The sequence below is a fragment of the Silurus aristotelis genome (assembly GCF_946808225.1).
Source record: "Silurus aristotelis genome assembly, chromosome: 1".
In the NCBI taxonomy this organism is placed as follows: Eukaryota; Metazoa; Chordata; class Actinopteri; order Siluriformes; family Siluridae; genus Silurus; species Silurus aristotelis.
Genome location: NC_139574.1, coordinates 29,811,335 through 29,833,970, shown reverse-complemented (window position 1 = coordinate 29,833,970; position 22,636 = coordinate 29,811,335). Strand labels below are relative to the sequence as shown.

At 36.4% G+C, this 22,636-nt stretch overlaps 1 protein-coding gene and 3 long non-coding RNA genes across 5 annotated transcripts in view; 1 reads left to right on the top strand and 3 right to left on the bottom strand.

Moving 5' to 3' along the window:
* The window catches only part of LOC310721144, an 82,298-nt gene extending 74,170 nt beyond the window's left edge, over window positions 1-8,128 (bottom strand). Inside the window, exons 1-3 of one of the 2 annotated variants that reach the window (XR_014531947.1) lie at window positions 7,965-8,128; window positions 3,530-3,707; window positions 271-486 (exon numbers count right to left, since the gene is read on the bottom strand). This is a non-coding gene — a long non-coding RNA (uncharacterized lncRNA). The remainder of the gene's footprint in view (window positions 1-270; window positions 487-3,529; window positions 3,708-7,964) is intronic. The other variant, XR_014531948.1, reaches the window with a different exon arrangement.
* Window positions 8,129-11,428: 3,300 nt separating this feature from the next.
* Window positions 11,429-15,090, bottom strand: sox4b (SRY-box transcription factor 4b). The gene has a single exon (XM_083528917.1). It carries the CDS (start codon window positions 14,615-14,617, stop codon window positions 13,568-13,570), a length of 1,050 nt encoding a protein of 349 aa, XP_083385043.1. The 5' UTR covers window positions 14,618-15,090; the 3' UTR covers window positions 11,429-13,567.
* Window positions 15,091-16,766: 1,676 nt separating this feature from the next.
* On the bottom strand, window positions 16,767-20,984 carry LOC310721286. The gene is made up of 3 exons (XR_014531979.1): window positions 20,875-20,984; window positions 17,070-17,589; window positions 16,767-16,995 (listed from the first exon to the last, which is right to left on the bottom strand). It is a non-coding gene; the product is annotated as an uncharacterized lncRNA (long non-coding RNA).
* A 354-nt stretch (window positions 20,985-21,338) lies between these two features.
* Window positions 21,339-22,247, top strand: LOC310721318. Its single transcript, XR_014531993.1, has 2 exons — window positions 21,339-21,479; window positions 21,622-22,247. It is a non-coding gene; the product is annotated as an uncharacterized lncRNA (long non-coding RNA).
* The last annotated feature ends 389 nt before the right edge of the window (window positions 22,248-22,636 follow it).

Below are 22,636 nucleotides of genomic sequence, written 5' to 3'. Positions count from 1 at the left end.
TTTTCCTGGAATTCTCACCATTTGTAGAGGGGCAATAATTTAGCAAATCAAAAAGAAGTTAGAGCTACATAGGAAAATTAAGTTCTAAATTAAAAAGACTGTGATCATGTATTGATACTCAAATAATACTTCAGTGTATATAGATATTGTTTTTAAAATATTGTATGTTATATATTTGTTTTACATCATTCTTTGGATTTTTTGTTTGTTAAAAATCCTCAAAAAAGAGACATTCAAAAGATTTCCACAGATATTTAAAAACGTTCTCACCCTGCCATGTTTCATCATCTTTTGGCATGCTCACTTGGGCTGCCAGTGTGATAAAAACATGCGAGTGTAGCAGAGGGATCTGTGGGTGGGCGTCGCCCCATGTTGCCCCCCACCCCCTACAACCCCCCAAATGTATTTCATTGGCTCCTGATGACATCATGGTGAGCCGGCAAGCTCTCAGTGTGACTTCATCAAGTACGCTTTGTCCCCAGAATTCTGCAGCGTGACAATAGCAAAACACAATATACAGCACAGTGCCAGTGTATGTATGGTTGTATGTGTGCATGTATGATTTCTGGGTAAATAAAAATTATTTACGAAAATCAACAAAAATTTATGGGAGTGTATGGGAGTGCAATTAAATCCATAATAAAATTTCAAAATACTGTTAATTATATTAAATAATTGGCCATTTGGGTTCTTATGAAGAAATTATTTAAGAAACAGGAAAATGTCCAGTTGGTATTAAAATAAAATAATATAATAAATGAATACTTAATAAATAAGTATTAAAAAGTTTATAAGTAAAAACATATTCACATATTCTATTACTTACACTATAAACAATGTATATAAAATAATTATAATAATTTATATATTCAAAATATAATAATAACTATTAAAGAATTAGCTTTTAAAAGTCACATTTAAAACACAACAATAATAAAAACTGATTCAGGTGATCATGTTTAGGTATTAAAAAAAATAAAAAAATAAAAAATATATAATAATTTAAACTCTATATTATTGAACTTTCAGAATCCAGAAACCTTAGGATGCAATCAGTTCCATTGAAAATAATATATAAATTTTTTTCTGTAAAATTGTCATTAAAAGGAAACTATTTTAAAACTATGACAAATAAAACTAGTTTTTCAAGCAGAAGTAATTATGCCCTATCAGAAATAGGAGTTGCAGTGGCTGAGCTGTGTTACTGGAAGATCTGGTGCAGACTTCACTTAGGAGACACTCTTTCACCATTATTTTACTGTTCTGTTTACTGAGTTTTGTGGGTGTGGCCTTATTATTTAGTTAAAAGACACTATCAAAATTCCCCTTTTAAATACTTACATACTATTTCAGTATTACTAAAGACAGATAAGGATCATAAACAAAACCTTTCAGTCTTTCAAACATTGGAAAATTTTTAGGCCTGCAACAACTAATCGATCAAATCGATAATGGAATTCACTGTCAACGAATGCCGTTATCGATTAGTTGGGCTGCTTAAGTTACAGGTTAGGCAACATAATACAGCCTCCTGCGAAAATGGTGTCATTCAAGGCATGGGAGCATTTTATATTAAACGCAAGGAATAGGAGCATTTTATATTAAATGCAACAAAGAAAACTACCGTAATTTCCGGACTATAAAGGGCACCCATATATAAGCCGCACCCAATGATTTTACAAATATATATTTTTTTAACATAAATAAGCCGCACCTGTCTATAAGTGTCTACACTAATGTACTTTACACAGGCTTTAACGGAAGACACGTTACACACGGTGTAACGGGTGAAATATGTTGCGCTTTCTTTGGGAGCATAGCGGTATTTTGGGAATAGCCTGCCACTGCATGTTTCCGCTATTACTGCATGTGTGCAAGACAAGGATTATGTCCTTATTATTTTCTGATGCAGTTTCTTTGACTAACCTTTAACGCTGTTGCCAAGAAAAATAAAAAAGCACGAGTTTTGGAAACCTGTCTGTGCTTATATGATTTCTGTTGTAACTGGAGTTAGTGAGCTCTCCCTTCATCCAGACTCAATGCGCTACAACGGCTTGTATCTAAACAGTAGCCGACCACGTAAGTAATTGTTCACTGTCTTCCTCCTTCCTTTCACAACTATTTCTCTCGGGAGTTTATCTTTTGGCATCGTCGTGCGTTTAAAAATCACCCGGTGAAAGTTTTTCTCCCGATGCCGTGCAGCTCAGAACACATGGGGTTCTGGGGTTCAGTTTTTTGGCTTGAAGTTTGTGAAACCGGGAAAAACCCAGAAAAAATTTATAAATTAGCCGCTTCGTTGTTTAAGCCGCAGGGTTCAAAGCGTAGGAAAAAAGTAGCGGCTTATAGTCCGAAAAATACGCTACCCGAAAGTTGTGCAAAGCAGAGCTTATGTGGGATGGAAGTACCACAGTATGCATGAAGGTGAAACATCAGCACGGTAAGCAAAAACTGTATAATCCTCATCATGTAAAAATGGTGTTTAATGAAGTGCTATTGTGTAAACTGTGTGTTTGTAACTTCAGGACAGTCGCACTGGATCTGTTCTGTCGTGACTCGCAAGCATCAGGTTGCGCAATCAGCTCGCTCACGACGTAGTGATGGATTCAGTTAAACCAGTGCGAACAAACACTAAATCTAAAAGCAGCAAATAACAGCAGCAGTAAACAATTACATTTTTAGTCACTGTTGTGGATTTCAGGTAATGCATTTTCTTCCCTTTTTTATTCAAGCCTGTCAGCTTGCTGCGTTTCTCCATTTAATTATTTTTATTGCATTTGTTTGCACTTAACTTCTGTTTTCAAACATGATTACTATGGTTTTAGTACGTTCAAACGATTTTCAATGTTTGGATAATTAATTTAAGCGTATAAAAATTAATTATTCTACAAACTAAATTAATTATATATTCTAGATTCTTATATCTTTACAAATGAACAAAATATCTGTGTATTTTTTATAAACAAAAATTGTCAAAGCAATGTATTATATTTTATATTTATTTGTCAACTTGATATCTACAAAATACAATACAACCCAGCATGAGTGAATTTGTTTAAAGGAGAATCCCCCATACACTGCTCAACAAGCAGCCACTATAAGCGTTAAAATGTCTAAATTAAAGATAGTTAAACTCAATATGTGGCTTTTGCATTTTTTAAAAACACTTTTATGCATACATGCCCTGAACAAGGGTTTTAAAAAGTTATAAGCAAAACATTGAGTAAAAACAGTATAAAAAAATAATCGTCCAATTAATTGATTATCAAAATAATCGTTAGTTGCAGACCTAGACTTTTTTTTTTACTTTAATCTATCTATCTATCTATCTATCTATCTATCTATCTATCTATCTATCTATCTATCTATCTATCTATCTATCTATCGATCTATCTAGATAGCTAGATAGCTAGCTAGCTAGCAGGCTATATATTAACATTTATATCTTACTGAGTTCAATTTGATCTGTTGTCAAAAAGATCGCAATTCAACAAGTCAAATTTGTAAATAAAACCAGATGCTTAATACTTACAGCGAACTCCACACTGTCTTCCTGTCATGGATAGTGCAATAATCCCAAAGGAATAATCCACTAATAGAAAAAGCAATTGTGGGTAATCCTTAATCTCTAAAGTGTTCCAAAAATATATAATCCAAAATCCCAAGGTTGAAAACAGTCATGAAATGTCTTCTTATAAATTCCTGCAGATCTGAAAGAGATTTGAACATTTTAAATTATTAACAGCAGTTGTTACCTGTAATATTTGACCGTTTCAGCTCTTTAAAGATATGGTTTACATGGATTAGAGTGGAAGATATTGAGTTGCCTGCTATGAAGCTGTGACCTCAACCCTGCAGAACACATTTGAGATTAATGTGAACACTGACTGTACCCCAGGCCTCCTCATACTTCATCAGAACCTGACTTTACTAACACCCTTATAGCTGAACGAGCACAAATCTCTGGGAAGAGTGTAATGCTCATCTTTCTACAATAAAGTAGATTGGTGGAAAACATTCAAAATAGTTGCCTGGATTAGACGTTCCAGCAAATTCATCAGAAGGTCATCAAAATGTGTTTAGAGAAACTGCAACTAACTCAAGAGATACATCTCAGACTTTACAGACCTCAGTAAACAAGTTTAATGTAAAAGGTTCATTATTGTTCAATTTGCAAAAAGACTAAACAAGCATGTTTTTTTAATGAAGGTTTACCAGTAGAAAGCCTCTTCTCTGCAAAATGGCAGCATGGTTTAGATTTCTACTATAGAGATGTTTGGCCATAATGCACAGTGCCACATTTGGCAAAAAAACCTGACACAGCATATCAGCACAAACTCCACATACCAACTGTCAAGAACAGTGGTGGAGTTGTGATGATTTGGGCTTGTTTTACAGCCACAAAACTGGGGGACAATGGGGCAATGGTACACCAGCAAATGTACAATAGAATAGCTAAAAAAAGAACAGAATCTGGGTGTTTCGGTAGCCCAGTGAGAATTCATATATATATTCTCTTTCTTTCTTTCGGCTTCTCCCGTTAGGGGTCGCCACAGCGGATCCTCCACTCGTTTGATTTGGCACGTTTTACGCTGGATGCCCTTCCTAACGCAACCCTCCCCAATTTATCCGGGCTTGGGACCGGCACTGAGACTGGCTGGGGATGGTTCCCTGACCGGGGATCGAACCCGGGTCCCAGCGGTGAGAGCGCTGCATCTTAACCACTAGACCACCAGGGGACCAGAATTCATATATACAGTGGGTACGGAAAGTATTCAGACCCCCTTAAATTTTTCACTTTTTGTTATATTGCAGCCATTTGCTAAAATCATTTAAGTTCATTTCTTTTCCTCATGAATGTACCCATAGCACCCCATACTGACAGAAAAACACAGAATTGTTGACCTTTTTGCAGATTTATTAAAAAAGAAAAACTGAAATATCACATGGTCCTAAGTTTTCAGACCCTTTGCTGTGACACTCATATATTTAACTCAGGTGCTCTCCATTTCTTCTGATCATCCTTAAAATGGTTCTACACCTTCATTTGAGTCCAGAAATTTTTTATTATACTGATTGGACTTCATTAGGAAAGCCACACACCTGTTTATATAAGACCTTACAGATCACAATGCATGTCAGAGCAAATGAGAATCATTAAGGTAAAAGGAACTGCCTGAAGAGCTCAGAGACAGAATTGTGGCAAGGCACAGATCTGGCCAAGGTTCCAAAAAATTTTTTGCTGCACTTAAGGTTTCTAAGAGCACAGTGGCCTCCATAATCCTCAAATGGAAGACGTTTGGGACGACCAGAACCATTCCTAGAGCTGGCCGACCGGCCAAACTGAGCTATCGGGGGAGAAGAGCCTTGGTGAGAGAGGTAAAGAAGAACCCAAAGATCACTGTGGCTGAGCTCCAGAGATGCAGTCGGAAGATGGGAGAAAGTTGTCACAGTCAACCATCACTGCAGCCCTTCACCAGTGGGGCTTTATAGCAGAGTGGCCCGACGGAAGCCTCTCCTCAGTGCAGCACACATGAAAACCCGCATGGAGTTCTCCAAGATGGTGAGAAATAAGATTCTCTGGTCTAATGAGACCAAGATAGATCTTTTTGGCCTTAATTCTAAGCGGTATGTGTGGAGAAAACCAGGCACTGCTCATCACCTGTCCAGTACAGTCTCAACAATGAAGCATGGTGGTGGCAGCATCATGCTGTGGGGGTGTTTTTCAGCTGCAGGGACAGGACGACTGGTTGCAATAAAGGGAAAGATGAATGCGGCCAAGCACAGGGATATCCTGGACGAAAACCTTCTCCAGAGTGCTTTGGACCTCAGACTGGGCTGACGGTTTACCTTCCAACAAGACAATGACCCTAAGCACACAGCTAAAATAACGAAGGAGTGGCTTCACAACAACTCCGTGACTGTTCTTGAATGGCCCAGCCAGAGCAATGACTTAAACCCAATTGAGCATCTCTGGAGAGACCTAAAAATAGCTGTCCACCAACGTTTACCGTCCAACCTGACAGAACTGGAGAGGACCTGCAAGGAGGAATGGCGGAGGATCCCTGAATCCAGGTGTGAAAGACTTGTTGCATCTTTCCCCAAAAGACTCATGGCTGTATTAGATCAAAAGGGGGCTTCTACTAAATACTGAGCAAAGGGTCTGAATACTTAGGACCATGTGATATTTTAGTTTTTCTTTTTTAATAAATCTGCAACAGTGTCAACAATTCTGTGTTTTTCTGTCAGTATGGGGTGCTATGTGTACATTAATGAGGAAAAGAAATGAACTTAAATGATTTTAGCAAATGGCTGCAAAATAAAAAAGAGTGAAAAATTTAAGGGGGTCTGAATACTTTCCGTACCCACTGTATATACCATATAATAAAGACTTAGGTCTTTATTAGGTCAAAGTAGGTCAAATATTTGTGGAAGCTTTTTGGGTTTTCTCACCAGTGAAAACATTTTACAAGGGCCTCCTGGAAATTTAAAACTTCCTAAAAGAACCTTAATTTGAAAAAAAAATAAAATAAAAATCAGATTTCCCCCCCAAATATTGTCTGGTATAAAATGTTGATAACCCTGCTTTGGAGTGATAAAAGTAGATTTTTTAGGGTTTTTTGTTTGTCCCTTCTTACTGGCGCCAGAAACATATGGGCTCAGGATAACAGTGTCTTAAAGAACCCAAGTATTCATATGACTATTTCTAAAAACTCCTAAAAACTTCTGAGAGATGAGGTTTCTGCATGTAAATGTTTAGATGTTGTGTATGACTCAATTCTAGATTACTGAAGAAATTTAACTTCTCTCGAAGGAAGATACACATGAGACTCCACTGTGGGCTTTCTGCTTACTTTACACTGCAAAGTAACAAAGTCACAAAATGGTTTCCTTTTCAGTGTAAAGTTTTACAGCTAATCAAGATATTGTTATTATTAATGTAAATATAAAGAGTATTAGACCTGTGCATGCATGTGTGTGTGGTCAGCACAAAACAACGGAAAGTTATACAGACTCACAATTTCAGTTACACAATTTTTTTTAAACATTCACTTCAATGTTTGTTTGTTTATTTAAAACCAACAAACTGATTGTGTTAATTAAGAAGCTCAGAGGTGCATTAACTCTCATCTCACTCTTAAACTTGTAACGATGTGAAGTACAGCTGTGTGTGTGTGTGTGTGTGTGTGTGTGTGTGTGTGTGTGTGTGTGTGTGTGTGTGTGTGTGTGTGTGTGTGTGTGTGGTCGGCGCAGAACAAAGGAAAAAGGAAAAGAGGAAACAAAGCACTCAGGATTCACTATACCTGTTGCTCATTTGGACATTTGTGTGCAATTATATTTCATTTTGCAAATCCTGTAAAAGTTGCACAAAACTCCGTGCGCGCGTGCTCTAACATTATTTCTATTTACTTTTTTTATTATTACTATGTAATGTACATTTTCCTACGTTGCTGTTGTTGCAATACAAGGTCGCATGATTGTAAATGCATGATCTACTTGTATTGTTTGGCTAGTGAAAAAATGATTGCAATTTCTTTTCTACAATTTCGATCAAAAAAATAAAACTTTGTATATCATCCATAACAAAAAGAGAAAGCGCGCGAGAGCAAACCCACATACAACATCATCTTTTTTTGTCAAACATCATCAAGTTTTAATGTCGATAGAGATCTGGTGTATGCACACAACTGTATTATCATCAAACACCAACAAATTAACAAACAAATAAAAACAATAAATTTCTTGGTTTGATGGACTGGAAAGAATAATCACACGAGCGCGCGCGATGCCTCTTGTTTTCTCCGACACAGGCGACAGAATGGGAAGCGCCCAACTTTGCACCAAAAAACTTTTTGTCCTCGTTGTTTAATTTTTTTTTTATAAAATCCTGAAACAAATCCCCGTGTGCTTTATAGCAAATGTGCGTGCACACGTAAAGAAAGCAAACCAATATATTATGCACTCACCTGGGCAGAGTGAACAGCTCGCATCCGCTGGGTGGATAACAACAAAAAAAGTTGGAGCGTGTGCGTGTCCGTGCTAGCGTTGATGGGTCCCTTTGTTTCTCTCTGTGAGCGCGCGTGCGTGTGTGTTTGTGTGTGCGTGTGTGTGCACGTGCGATGCATAGCTCGCGCCTTATTGCTTTGAGCACCAGTCCCGCCCTCGCGCGCGCAACAACAACACCAGTTACATCCAAACCGTTAATGGATGCGCGTGCAGAAAACGTCACTCTTGTTAACTGGGTTCTTCAGTGGTACTTTGGATGATTAATCGATTCCACAGGTCTAAACTCTAGGGTTCCACTGTAACTTTCTGAGGTGATTTTTTTTTCTGTGGAATTTATTTATTAAACTTTGATAAGTTGAGAAGATTTCTCAAGTCAAGTCAAGAAGCTTACTCAAACTCAAAGAACTCAAAGAATTGAGAAGTTTCCTCAACATTTTAAGTAAACATGTTATATCCAGTTTAAATCTTCTTGAACATCCTAACTAAGGTTTTTCCAGCAGGTTAAGAGTTCTGCTTTTCAAGGGGAAAAGTACTCACATTTAACCATTTTTATTATTATTTCCTACTAATGAAACCATTAAAAGAGCTTCCATGGTCTTGAAATATAAATGGTTCCTAAAAGAAGCTTATCAAATATTGCAGATTGTAGAGTGTAGATGTTTAGAGGGTTGCCTACCCCTCAGAGTCATTAGATGTGATCTTCAGATACATTTGAGATAATGATTCTTTAGAAGTTTATTGGTTATAGCTTTAGGTTTTTTTTTAAAGGGGTGCTATTATAGCCTTTTCTTAAAAGGAAACCATTGGTGTAGGGACCTAATAAGAACGTTTAAGATTGTCCTCCGAGAGACCACACTTCTCAGAGTTGTTTGGATTTCTCACAAATAGAATCCCTAAAAGTCTTTTAAACCTATCAATGGCTCTTTAAAAACTTAAAACTCACAATAGCATTTAAGTGAGTGTATATAAAGCTCCCTGTTAAGTTAAGATGCAAAATAACATCTTATTAAGTGTTCTTAGATTTTTAGATAAAGATTTTTAATAGTTTTTAATAGTTCGACTTAATAATCAGACTTGGCTGATGCTTTTAAATCAACTTACTTTAATCAACAACTACCAAACCCGCCACCCCCTCCCCAAACACACACACACACACACACACACACACACACACACACACACACACACACACACACACACACACACACACACACACACACACACACACACACACAAAGTCTCATGCATACTCTCTGTTTTACAGTTGCAATTTTCCAAAAGACCTTAGTGTTTACAAAGAGAGGCAAACTTCACACAAAATTATGCAAATTGGTACTATATAATAAAAGGTACTGCCCCATGACTTGTTGATCAATATTTATTGTGTGGTCAGGTGTCTACACATATTTTGTCCATACAGTGAATAATTAGGTTTCAAATGCTATTAGTGCTATAAAGCAAACATGGTCTACTTTTAAACTGGCTGTTTGGTGTAAAAGAATGCAACTCTGGCAACCCTGTCACTAACTATCATGTATGTAGCTCCTCCTCCATTGAAAACCGCACACATAGAGTGATCATGGGGCAGAGTGAGTCCATCCTTCCCTCTATTAGCACTTCTTGCAGTTCCGATGTTTGACCACTGCAGTAAAAACTCTGGTAAACTGTGGTTACATCACTCTATCACTCCAAGGCACCACATCACCTACAAACGTGCAAAAACACATTCCAAAGTATTCACTGTATGGACAAAATATGTGTAGACACCTGACCACAAGATTCATATGCGCCACATTTAGTCCCCATTTGCTGTTATAATAACCTCCATTCCATGTTACACTAGATTTTGGAGTGTGCTTCTGGAGATTTGTGCTCATTCAGTCACAGTGGCTTTAGTACAGTCGGGCACTGATGTTTAGTGAGGAGTCCTGGGGTGCAGTCAGCATTCCAATTAATCCCAAAAGGTGTTTAATAGGTTTAAGGTCAGCCACATACAAATACATCCTATACAATTGTTTACCTCCAACTTTTTGCTGACAGTTTGGAAAAGAACCATGTACGGCTGCAAAAATCAGGTGTCCCAAAATTTTTGTTCATATAGTATTAATCATCATAGTTATAATGTACAAAACCAAAACTTTCAATACAAACTTTTATCATAATAGTTAGTTAATCATTAATAATTAGTATTATTATGTATTAATAATAGTATGGTCTGTGGTTCTCTAAAATTCCTACATCTGCATCTTTAAAAAAAAAAAATAATAATATTCATGTGTAAAGGAATAGGCTTTATGTTGTGTGAAAAATAATAACAACATTATGCCATATATTATTTTTATTTATTTAAAAAATTGGATCTGTTTATATAGATCTGTTATATGTACTGTAGCATTGCTGAATGTCAGTGAAACTGGTTAGTTCCAGTTGTTGTTTTTTCTTTTTTTGTTTGTTTAGTGACAGGCTTAGACCTGCCTACTTGGCTATTTGATTAATTGATTGATTGTGTTTAAGCTAGTGGACTGAGCTATTGTTCTAGCAGGCAAGATGTTAAAAGTAGAATCCAGAGATTAGGACTCAATAGCTAAGGTGCTGTATATACAATATGTGTACATGTATGTCAGTTTGTGGAAATGTAAACCTAACCTAAGCTATTTTAATTAAGATAATTACATGTCATTAGGCTATGGATCATGTTTAAGTACATTACTAACAGGCTAATTACTAACTATTCAGATGAGCTAGTGGACTATAACATTAAGATAGTCCCCTAAATGTAGAAATATAATCTGTTTTTTATTGGTTCAATCATTATTATTCTCTTATTATCTCTTTATTTATAAATCTAAGGCCTAAAATTGCAAACTAGTATCAGTTAATCTGTATATAAATCAGTTTGTGTGATTGAGGCTAATGCACTAGTCTGGCTTGGGTTGTTACATAATTACTGAGCAGTTGTAAATTATTGCTTGATTTCTGGGTAAGTGAGCTAACAGACATGGTATGAGTTAATAACTGTCACATTTATGCTAGTGATCCAATTAAGTCAACTAGTAGTGAGTTATGCTCTTGATATTTTGCTCTTGATATTTTGCCATAGCCCAGACTGAAGTTAGGTTTAGTCTGGACTGGGTGATAAAGCTAGGACCTTACATTTATTTAGCTAAAGTACATATAGGGGTGATTTTTGTATTTATTTTATAGACAAAAGCTAAATGTTTAATGAATAAGGCTTGATAGGCTGTGACCTAGTTACCCAGATACCAACTACATCATTTATATTATTTGTTTATGAACGCTGAGTTGGTTTATGTATGGGTTTATTTATATTATTATTGTGTGCCTGTTTTTGTTGTTGTTGTTGTACAACACTCAAGACCAAAAGAAACATAAAGAAGAAAGAAAATCAAGTCATGAGGCCATGTTAAGGTTCAGTTCCAGCTGACTTTATTTCCTTCCTGAAAAAAACAAAACAATACAAAAAAATCTGTACATGTGTATATTAACAATTTGACAAGCAGTGACTGACACAGAGTTGGCATGAAGCCCCGCCCCCTTGATCCCACCCTCAGCCCCACCCCAACACAAAATGCTTTATGGCATGATTAGGATGCAAAACAAAGATTTTTTTTTTTGTCTACACAGCATATTGCACAGAACATAAAGTTAAAAATAATCCAACGGTGTATATACTATATTTATACATAAACTCCTCAACAACAATCGTTAAAGAAAGTAGGCTAAGCAAAACGATAGCTGTTCTAGTGCCATGACATGTTTATATCGCAACAACGTACATAAAAACACACAATCTTTTTTGCTTATAATAACAATAATAATACAGTCGACTGTACAAATTCACAATTTCTTTTTTTTTTCCGGAACACAACAGCTATTATCGAAACCTGAATCTGTGATACAAATGTCTATCCACCATGCCTTAAAATACGAAAACGATCAGCTATACGATTAGAAAAAGAGAGATTAAATATCCAAACACATTTCATTTTCCATTGTTTTTTATAAAAAAAAGTTTTTTCCCCTTTTTTTAAAAAATGTCTTAAAAAATGATCAATTAAAGCTACGATTTCTGATGTGTGATGTCCCTTTACAGCAGGGTTTGTGTAAAAATGTTTGTGTGTGTTAAAGAGAGATTTTGAGCTGTAAACACAGACAGGAGGTTGATTTTGCTTTTAAACAACCTACCTAGAATTAAAAAGTAACAATTAGGAGAGAAAAAAGCTGGTAGAGAAATCATCACTGAATCATTACCACACCCCCCCCCTTTTTTCTTTCTTTCATTCTTTTTTGTTTTGTTTTGTAATTTTTTTTTTAAATATAGATTTGTAAAAAAATACACTGAGAAAATAATCAAACACTCTCTTTTTCTCCAAAAAGTCTACATTTAAATATATATAAAAAAAAACAAATATCAAACAAACAAAACAAAAAATAGCCCTTCTTGTTTGGGAGAAGGAGTGTGAACCAAAAAACATAAACAAATGAAAAAACTTGATTTAAAAAATGCAATGCTTGGCCGGTATATAAATACATCCTTATATATAGATAGATAGATATATATATATATAAAATGACATCTGGAAAACAAGCAAACACACAACGATGGGACAAGAGTATATAAAAAAAAAAAACACAACAGGAGAGATTTGGTCCTGATTCTTAAAATAAAAAAAAATTAGTTCAGCACAGATCTGAGTTTGAATCCTGAAGTTTAGGATGAAGAACAGCTGGTGATTTTGTGATGTTTTTAAAAGTCCAACATGGCGCCATCTAGCCATTTAAAATAAACCTACTGCTAGTGAACTGTTCCACAGTCGCACACAAGCAAACCGTGATACACCAGCATGCTTCTCTCTTTCTTTCTTTTAAATAAAGGGTTGTCTTAAAGTCTTCCCACCTCGTTTATCAATCCACCCTCCCTCTCACCGAAAACAAAACCCAAAACATTTCCAACAGCCTATTTCTGTACCTTTTAGGCGTTACAAAGTCACATGGTTGTCGCAATGTTGTCCTTTTCTTTCTTTTTTTTTTCTTTTTAAAGAAAACTTGCCGTGCAAATCAAATCACAGTTTTCCAGTTCCGTCTTAATTTTATTTTAATTGCAATATGATCTTTTTTTTTATCTCCTTCTTTTTCTCCATGCAGACACTTTAAGGTCCCACTTTTTTTTATCAGTCCTCTTGCAACTCGATATAAAAAAAAATCCTTCTTGTTTTTGGACCCATCACGCGCCTCTTCAGCCACTCAAATCATTTCTCACTCTTTTGTGTGTTGTGTGTGTTTCGGTATCAACACGCAGAATTTGCTGATGTTTGCAGTGTAGCCCGATTGCGACGCATCTCTGCAAAAAAAATAAAAAAAGCAACACGATGCAGCCGCGCACGTGCCTCCAGTCCCTTCTTGAAATCTCTCTTTATATATTAAACGCACGTTTTGCGTGCTTCTTTTCCGACTCTCCTCCTTTGTTCGGTTGCAAACACTTTTCAATGCAACTTCGTGTGAAACAGTTCTCCGTCATTTTTGTTTCGTTTTGCGAGTGAGCTCAGTAAGTGAACACGAGGTTGGAAATAGTAGACTCGAGCCAGTCCCGGGAGATCATCTCGGTCACCTCGGGTGTGCAGTAATCGGGGAAGTCAAAGTGAGAGCCCGCACACGATTCGAAGCTCGAGTCCCAGTCGCGGTCGAGCGCCGGCGAGCACGAGGACGCGGAAGAGGAGGATGAGTTAGAGCCGAAGCTTCCCAGAGACGTGCTGTCGAATCCGGGGCTCGCATGGGGCCTCACCTCCGCCATGTCGTCCTCAAACTCCTCGTCGGATGACGAGGAGGAAGAAGAAGATGGTGATGATGAAGATGACGGAGATTGGGATAAGCGCGAGGCGGACGGAGCAGGCGAGGGCGCGCGGATGGCGCGGTGGGAGTCCTCGTACAGACTCTGCGCGTCGCTGAACTCGGTTGAACTGCTCAGAGTCGGACTCGCAGGGACACTTCCTCCTCCTCCGCTCCCGAAGATGTAAACTCTTTTCGGTTTCTTGTCCGACTTGTTGGACTTGTAGAGCGCGTGGTGGTCCGCCACGGCAGCCGGTTCAAGTGGCGCAGCTTTGTGAGCCGTCTTATGCGCCTTGCCGTGTCCTCCGCTGCCGCTGCCCGGTCTGGAACTTCCGCTCTTTTTGGAAGGAGCCTTCAAGATGGCGCCGTGAGCACCGGTACCTCCACTTGCCTTGTCCCCGTTCTTGGATCCTCCGTTTGACTTGGGCTTTTTCCGCGGTCGGTATTTGTAGTCCGGGTAGTCGGCCATGTGCTTGAGGCGCAGGCGCTCTGCCTCGCGGATGAACGGGATCTTGTCGGTGTCCTTGAGCAGCTTCCAGCGCTTCCCGAGGCGCTTGGAGATCTCCGCGTTGTGCATGTCGGGAGACTGCTCCATGATCTTCCGCCGCTCGATCTGTGACCACACCATAAACGCGTTCATTGGACGCTTGATGTGTCCGCTGGGGGTCTTGCACCAGCCCGGGTCCACGAGCTTATCGGCTCCGGGGCTTGCGATGTCCATCGCTCCGGAATCACAGCTCTCTGTAAGGCTCGTTTTCTGCACCATCTCGGCGCTCGCGTCTCCAAAATTCCACCCGTCAGACTTTAACTTCAATAAAACTGTCTGACGTTAAAAGAAAAAGAGCGAGAAGTCCACTTTCTTGCACGGTGGTAGTCCTGAGAAGTTTTTTTTTATCCGTGTTGTTATTATTATTATTATTATTATTACAAGTTCGTACGCGGGAACCTGTAGGATATAATCTCAGTGCGCGGACAAACACTCCGGCTCGCGCCGTGTCCGTTCTCCGTTCATGTTCGCGTTAAGCATCAGTTAAAGTGTGTGTGTGAGAGAGAGAGTGTGCGTGTGTTTAGCTCTTTCTGCATAACCAAGCTGCAAGTTGTTGCCGCTGCAGTAGTGCGCTTCCCATTTGCAGTGCGCGTGCTAAGATGTTTTTCTTTCCTTTCGAACATCTCGAGCTCGCGCCGCTTTATGCCTCCGCGAGACCAGACCAGTGAAAGCACAGGAACCAATCAGCGCCTGTCGCCAGCCTTCTCCCTGCTGAGAGGCCACGCCCTGCACTGTCTGCACTCATTGGCTGTAAAAAGGAATCTAATAATAACCGGCGCGTGCAATGAGCGGCTCTAGATCTGACCTCATTCCTGTAAACTTCTTATATATATATATATATATATATATATATATATATATATATATATATATATATATATATATATATATATATATATTTTTTTTTTTTTTTTTTTTTAAGAAAGCGAGACAAAGCTGATGAGCTCATAAAGGTGGCTTATTAATTATTTTATTTCATTTCATCACTCGCTCTAGCTTTCTCTTTATATATATATATATATATATATATATATATATATATATATATATATATATATATATATATATATATATATAAATATATATTTGTGCACGTGTGTGTGTATATATATATATTGTGTGTATGTTTGCATATAAATTATATACAGTTGCCATGTACATGTACATACTCTTCTTGAATATACAAATATATTCACGTTTTTAAAAGTAGTTTTTTTTTTTTTAAGACATTGACAACGCGCGAGCTTAAGCGCCTTGTGTTGTGGCAAAAAAAAGCCCTGTTATTATTATTCTTTAAGCCCCGCCCCGAGGGGCGACCCTGTGTCAGGACACGCCCCTTTATCGTTCGGTAGGAAGGGAGAAAAAAACCGACTCAGTTTTACGCTTGGACTGGCTGTACAGGTGCTGCTCACCTGAGTGCGCAAGCTGAAGTCTTTCTTATTATTTTAATATTTTTATTTGTTTCGTTTCGAGATGTTTAGAATTATATTATTATCATCATTATTATTATTATTATTATTATTATTATTATTATTATTATTATGAACTAATTTTGAATAGCACACTATTAGGTCACCGTCATCCGCCAGTCGGTTGTGATCTTTGTGTGTGTGTGTTTGTTTTATTTTTATACCCAACGCTAGATGGCAGAGTGGGGCTGAGAGACTCTCCAGCTTTGTGTATTTAAGTATGTATACTGTATTACAGAAAGACACGGATTCAGACTCGAGTTACATAACAACTTTAAAACAAACACAACATTTGTAACAGAAGCATTTCACAAATAAATATTCAATCACATACCAATCTATTCTCCAGCATCATATTCCTCACCACCCATCACCCAAGTTTTTACAATTAAACAAGTAAAAATGTAGTTTCCAAACACGCTGTACAGTGTTACCGTTGTTATATCTAATATAAAAATATGGATATGTAATAGTTTACACTCAGTTAATTTAAAGTGACAAAGACTACTAAACTGTACCTTTCATTTTTATATAGTAATTTTAAAAGTCATCATTAACCCATTAAAAATAATGAAAGGTATACGTTTTAAAGGTACACAACACACCTCTTCACAGGTAACACATGTATAACAGTGTTATAAATAGGTTATTATAATTTGTTATAATATAGGTATTGTTATAATTTGGTTAGGGTTATGGTTCATTTGGTTAGATTATCTATTGTAGATCTTAACCTCATTGGTATTAGTATTAAATTTCGAGTTTTTACTTTTTGTCCACTGAGGTAAATCTGTTTTAGATATAGTATATTGGCCATTACTACTCATTATTGTTCTAATTAAAGCTCAAAATCCTAGTTAGTGTCCTAACTTAGAGTCTGTTTTTGTAAGCTTTTTATAAATGCAAAAACCCTCAGTAAAAAAATGTAAGAGACCCCAGGACCAAATGTAAGAAATTATGTTTTCTTGCTTACTGTGTTTTGCTTCCTTGCTTACTCAGATATTGCATAGGTCACACATTTACTATCTCTGGGTGACACTGGAAATGTTTGTTCTATTACTAGAAGTTGAATGTCATAATTCAAAGTCCAGTGTTAGAAAATGTAGTGGTCTACTTTAGGGTACATGGCTATATATATATATATATATATATATATATATATATATATATATATATATATATATATATATATAGCCATGTACCCTAAATATATATATATAGCATCATAAGTCCATCAAGAGAAAATGTAACCTTCTAACTTTAAATTACATTAAATTTCTAGAAATGTGTCGGCTTCCGCATGATCTGTTGATCGAAACTTCCATTTTCTAACCAATCGGGCTATGATAAATGTAGAAATGTAGCATTTAAGTTATGGTCTATTACTAGAAATCTAATTTCCTAATTCAGGGCTTGGTGCTAGAAAGTGTAATTTTCTAATTTAGGGTACATTGCTCTAATTCAGCTGTTTTTCCTTAGGGCCTGTGGCCTTATGATTAGACTATATCTTATGGTCCAATATGGTCTCCAACAAATTCTATAGATTTACTGAAATTACCTGCCCTAACTTAAAGTCCATTGCTGTACACCTCATGTGGTCAATTATATAAATATATATAAATATACAATTACATTTTAAAAATCACTTTGTGTGAACTTTGAATGATCCATTTGAGACACTTTGTCCTTGACTCATGGCAATCTGTTCTTCACCTTCACCACCTGCAAAGCAGAAAAGCGAGAGGGGAAAAGAAAACATGTACCGTACATAAATCAGTGTCGTGGACTAACAACAGGCAGCACTTTTGCTCAGTTGGTACAAGTGTATTGATGATGATATGGTGTAAAGCATATTTAACCAGCTGCCCAACTCGGCCTTATCTTATCCGTCCCAGCAGTTGCCTACTTATGTCCCGGTTAATCAGTGACAGGGACGATGTTTGGGGTCTGCTGCTGCAGTTTAGTTAGTGTCAAACTTTGATTTCAGGAGTTCAGCAAGGGCAAGTAGAACATCTGCTTGCAATAGGCAACGTCCCATTAGTCCCTTCAGAGAAAGGCCTGCTTTATAAATAACTATATTACCTCCATCACCTGGAGTTACAGCAAAATCCAAAAGTCGGCTTTTATTTCTCTGTTTATCTTATTTAAAAAACAGTTATGAAAAACGGTGCTTGCACTAGCTGTTTGCACTATGTCTACTATGCAGTATATGAAAATACGCAAAAGCATTTATACATAAATAAAAAGAACGATGAATATGAAGATCTATGAATAGAGAGAAATGAACATTCAGTTGGATTAAATGAGTTATTGAGAGTATATTGGTGCATGAATAAGCCTAGAGGCTTAATTCAACCCAAACAGCTTCCACCACTCATTATTTATTAGCTTATAAAATAGCACTTGATCCAGCATAGACTATTATTTTGCAATTTATTTTTAATTGCGCTCACTACTGAATGAAGCTACTAGACACTAAATCAGGGTTATGCAGCTTACAAAGTACTCTGCGCCTATGTGTAATTCTAACTATAAAAATTCCTGGAGTGTGGTGATGTCTTTGTGCCAGACTTCCAAAGGTATATTTCAACATGGCATATTTACATCAGACTGTTGGACAGTTGTGCTGAACTTAACCCTGCTCCTCACTTGAGCTGATATCAGACAAGATGTTCAAGGTCGAAATCAACTTCGTCCTACAATCTCCTCTACTTCTAATGTAGAATGCTAGTTAATTGTTGTGTAGAAAATATGGAATTAAACACAAATAGCAAAACTGTATACACACATAATGCGTAGTGACCTACTTTTCATTCCAAACAGCAGCAACTTTATTTGAAAAACAACTTCTTACCCCCCCCCCCTCACACACACACACACACACACACACACACACACACACACACACACACACGCACACACACACGCACACACGCACACACACCACACGTAGTATACCCAATCTGAGGTGAGAAGAGGTGGCTGTAATTGGTGTTCTGTCACTTCTTTGCCGTTTCACTTCTCACAGCCTTTTACTTCACGTATTGAGTTAAAGATTGTAAAGTCTCACTGTTTATGTCACTTTTCTGCTCACAATAGCAGTCTGGTGTCCACAAATAGCTATTATTGATTGGTTTGTTGGACTTCTTGTCTAAAGAAAATGGCTTATCATCCTTCAGTAGAGTGGCATAGACACATGAGCAGTTTAACAAAATTTAGTCTAACTTACAAGGTCTGGCTTCAACGTCGCTGAACAGAAAGTAGAAGAATTGATTTCACAGCCTGTGTAGTGGACTCCATGTCCTATATAGGGTGTATAAGCTTTTATGTCATACTCAATGCCATGTAATGGACTCTCTAGTGTCATGTTCAACACTACATGGGGACCTAAAGAGCTGGACCACAAGTGGACATTTAATACTCTGTACAATATGTTAAAGCTCTAATTCTATAGTCTGTGTAGTGGAAATAAATATAAATGACTGTCTTTTCAGGTTTAAAGGCCTGTGTGTAAATCCATTTACCATATGTGTGTGACTCTGAATACAAGACTTTCCCCAAGTAAATATTATATGTGAACTGTAACTTTTGTAGTAAATCAAGTATCATCAAGTGTCATCAGTAACATGGAAGAAATAAATATGAAAACATTTAAAAATATCCAAAGTTACACAAATTTAACATTTATCTTTATACCTCATAATTGTCACAATTGTCTTATCAGACTGCCTTCATTAATCTCTTAAGTATTTATGTCTTGTCTAAGGTTGAGCAAGATAAAAATATTATTTGAATAATAGGCTTGATTAAAAGATTTGGTCACAGGTCTGATCTGCAGTGTGTCAGGATAATAATCAACAAATTGATGTTTAAAAATTACAACTGGAATGTGTTAAATAGACCTACACTGACCTTTCTCAACAAAACACATGACCTCTCTCTGGCAAACACATGTTGCTATCACTAACAATCGCTTACACATGTAGGAGTTTTTTTTATTATAATAATAATAAATAAAATAAAAATTAAATAATAATAATAATTATTATTATTCAACTTGTAAAGGAGGTCTGAGACCACAGATGGGATTTAATTAAAGAGAATAACAAATTCAGGAGTTAAAAAACTAGAGATTGAGATCTTTGAGATAAGAGGGGTTTTAAAATGTTTACCCAGTATACAGAAGGGAATATATATATAAAATATATATCCATACACTCATACTGTTAATAATAAATAATTGAATAAATTTGGTTTTTAGCTAATTTTTTCCCTACTGGGTAAACATTTTAAAACCCCTCTCATCTCAAAGATCACCTCATTTCTTTTAACTATATAATTTATATAGTTGATAATTTCTTTTATATATATATATATATATATATATATATATATATATATATATATATATATATATATATATATATATATATATATATATATAGCTTTTTCTAATAAACAGAGTTTTTTGTACTTTTTAAAACACCTACTTGGATTATAACTCACAACCTTCTGGTGAATAAAGGTGAGAGCTGTCAAACCATGTTATGTCATTTATATAAAGGAATATCATTAGCTCTAGATGTGTCTGAATAACTAGATATTATTGTGTGCAAAATATTATTTAACATCATATTTTTATATGTATATATTAAAAATAGTGCTTATGTATAACTAGTACTTACTAATTTAAATAACGTTGGGGTTCTTTTGGTAGGGGCAAAGGCCAACAAATTAATCCCCAAATCAGGATTTATCTCACTATAAATAAATCATAATAGTGACAAATTTCATAAATCAGATATCTTGTGTTGAGTTCTTGACCCTTACAGGAAGTGAAAGTCCAAATGTGAATTTGCTATTGCTTTTTTGTGGACAGACAAAGTCAGGGCTTCTCTCTGCCCTTCCCCTCTTGAGGCTGCCAGAACACACACACACACACACACACAGACACAGACACAGACACACACACACACACACACACACAGCAGCAGCAGCAGCACTTACTTCAGTTTTCGCCAACGAGCAAGCAAAGCATCTCCTTCTCGTCTGCTGTTCCTCTTCCCACTTCTCTTCTCTCTTCTCGTCTTGCCTCCTTGGGAAATTAAGATGCGGCCAAGAAACTGGAAAGAATTTTAAAAAGAAAAACCTTGGATTGTTATCTTGGATGAAAAGAGAACCTTAACGCGTTGTGAGACTCAGCAGCAGATGTCATTTCATCAATGATGTGATTTCAGGCCTGTGGATGCTCAGCTGCAGAGATCAGAAAGCGAGTGAGATATATAGACAGAGGAAAAGTAAAAGAGAGAAAATGAGAGAGATTCAGCAAACAATCACAGCTCTCTGAAACGTTTAGCTCGTTGCTACCTCGTGTTCATTTCTTACTTCTGGAATCTCAAATGTACTGTGGATTAGCGCTCACTCTGATCCATCATCATCATCACTCAGCGAGAGAGAAAATACAGGAGAACTAAGATTTTAGATTTCCTGTTTTGGAGTACACCACAGACCTCAGCTTTTGGAACATTACAAGGAATTTCACATAATGCAAAAAAACTTTCGAATAAGAGTCATTTATCACTTTTATTCCCCAAGATGTTGTTCCTCTTCAGGTAAAATGAAGCTCATCAGTTCAAATTATAATTATTCAATTCATTTAAATGTTCTTCCTGATATGATAACAATAATCCCCCTAACACACAGTTTTGTAAAACATATCCTCACTTTTTGTGCATGTTTTTTTGCTCTTTGTAGACCTTGTAAATTTTCTCCATAGATGCTTGGATGGTAAGAAGTCAAGTTTGTCAGGGGTGAGGTAAGAGTGAGCTTTAACCTGTTCCCCTCTACCCTTTTTCATTTCCATTTTTGAAGCAGCAGTAAGAAACTTTGTGTCAATGAAATGTTGCTCATATTTTCATGCTAATGACTATGTGTAAGCAAGAAGCCAAAAGGGGTGGGGCTTAATAAAAAATTTGATCACCTATGTGTTCCAAGAATGTATTTCTCTTTTAACTTTATTTTGCCTAAATATTGGTTAGGATGAGTATTTCTTCTTTGTGTATTTTCAGCATATATATGTAACTTTATTTAAGTGTTTTATTTCACCTCACATATTTACTCAGTGTTTAACTGAATATTGTCTCAGTATGTATTGCATTGGAGTATTTATCATTTCATCTGGGTGTATGAACTGTACATAATATTTCACCTGAGTATTTCTTTGTGTGTTCTTAATATTTCACCTGAGCATTGTCTCAGTATTTATTGCTTTACATGAGTATTCTGGCTCTGCCACTGTCAATTGGTCAAATATATTTTCTCATGTATGCATCTCCGTGTTAATTATCCTCATATTACTAATAAAATATTTCTTAATTGTCGATTCTGCCATGTTTGTTAATAGTTTGTTTGTGTTTTAAATGTAAAACACTGTGGTTGGACTTCAAATCTGATCTCATGAGTAATCTAATCTAATACAAAGGAGGACTTTAGACATTTTAGTTTACATTCTGTTTTGTATGATATAAATATTGGCTCCACCCGAGGATTAACTTTAGACATTTATAAAGTGTGGAATGCTAACAAGCCAGAATGAAACTTAAAAAACATGACTACAGCATCGAAACATTGTATTAAAATTTTACTGCAACACAGTTGGTTTATGATATTCTTTGAGTGATTATGGATGTGAACATTTATTGTTATGGTTCTGAAAATTATTATTAGCAATAATAAAACAAACACAAAATCTGTAAATGTTTATTTTTCT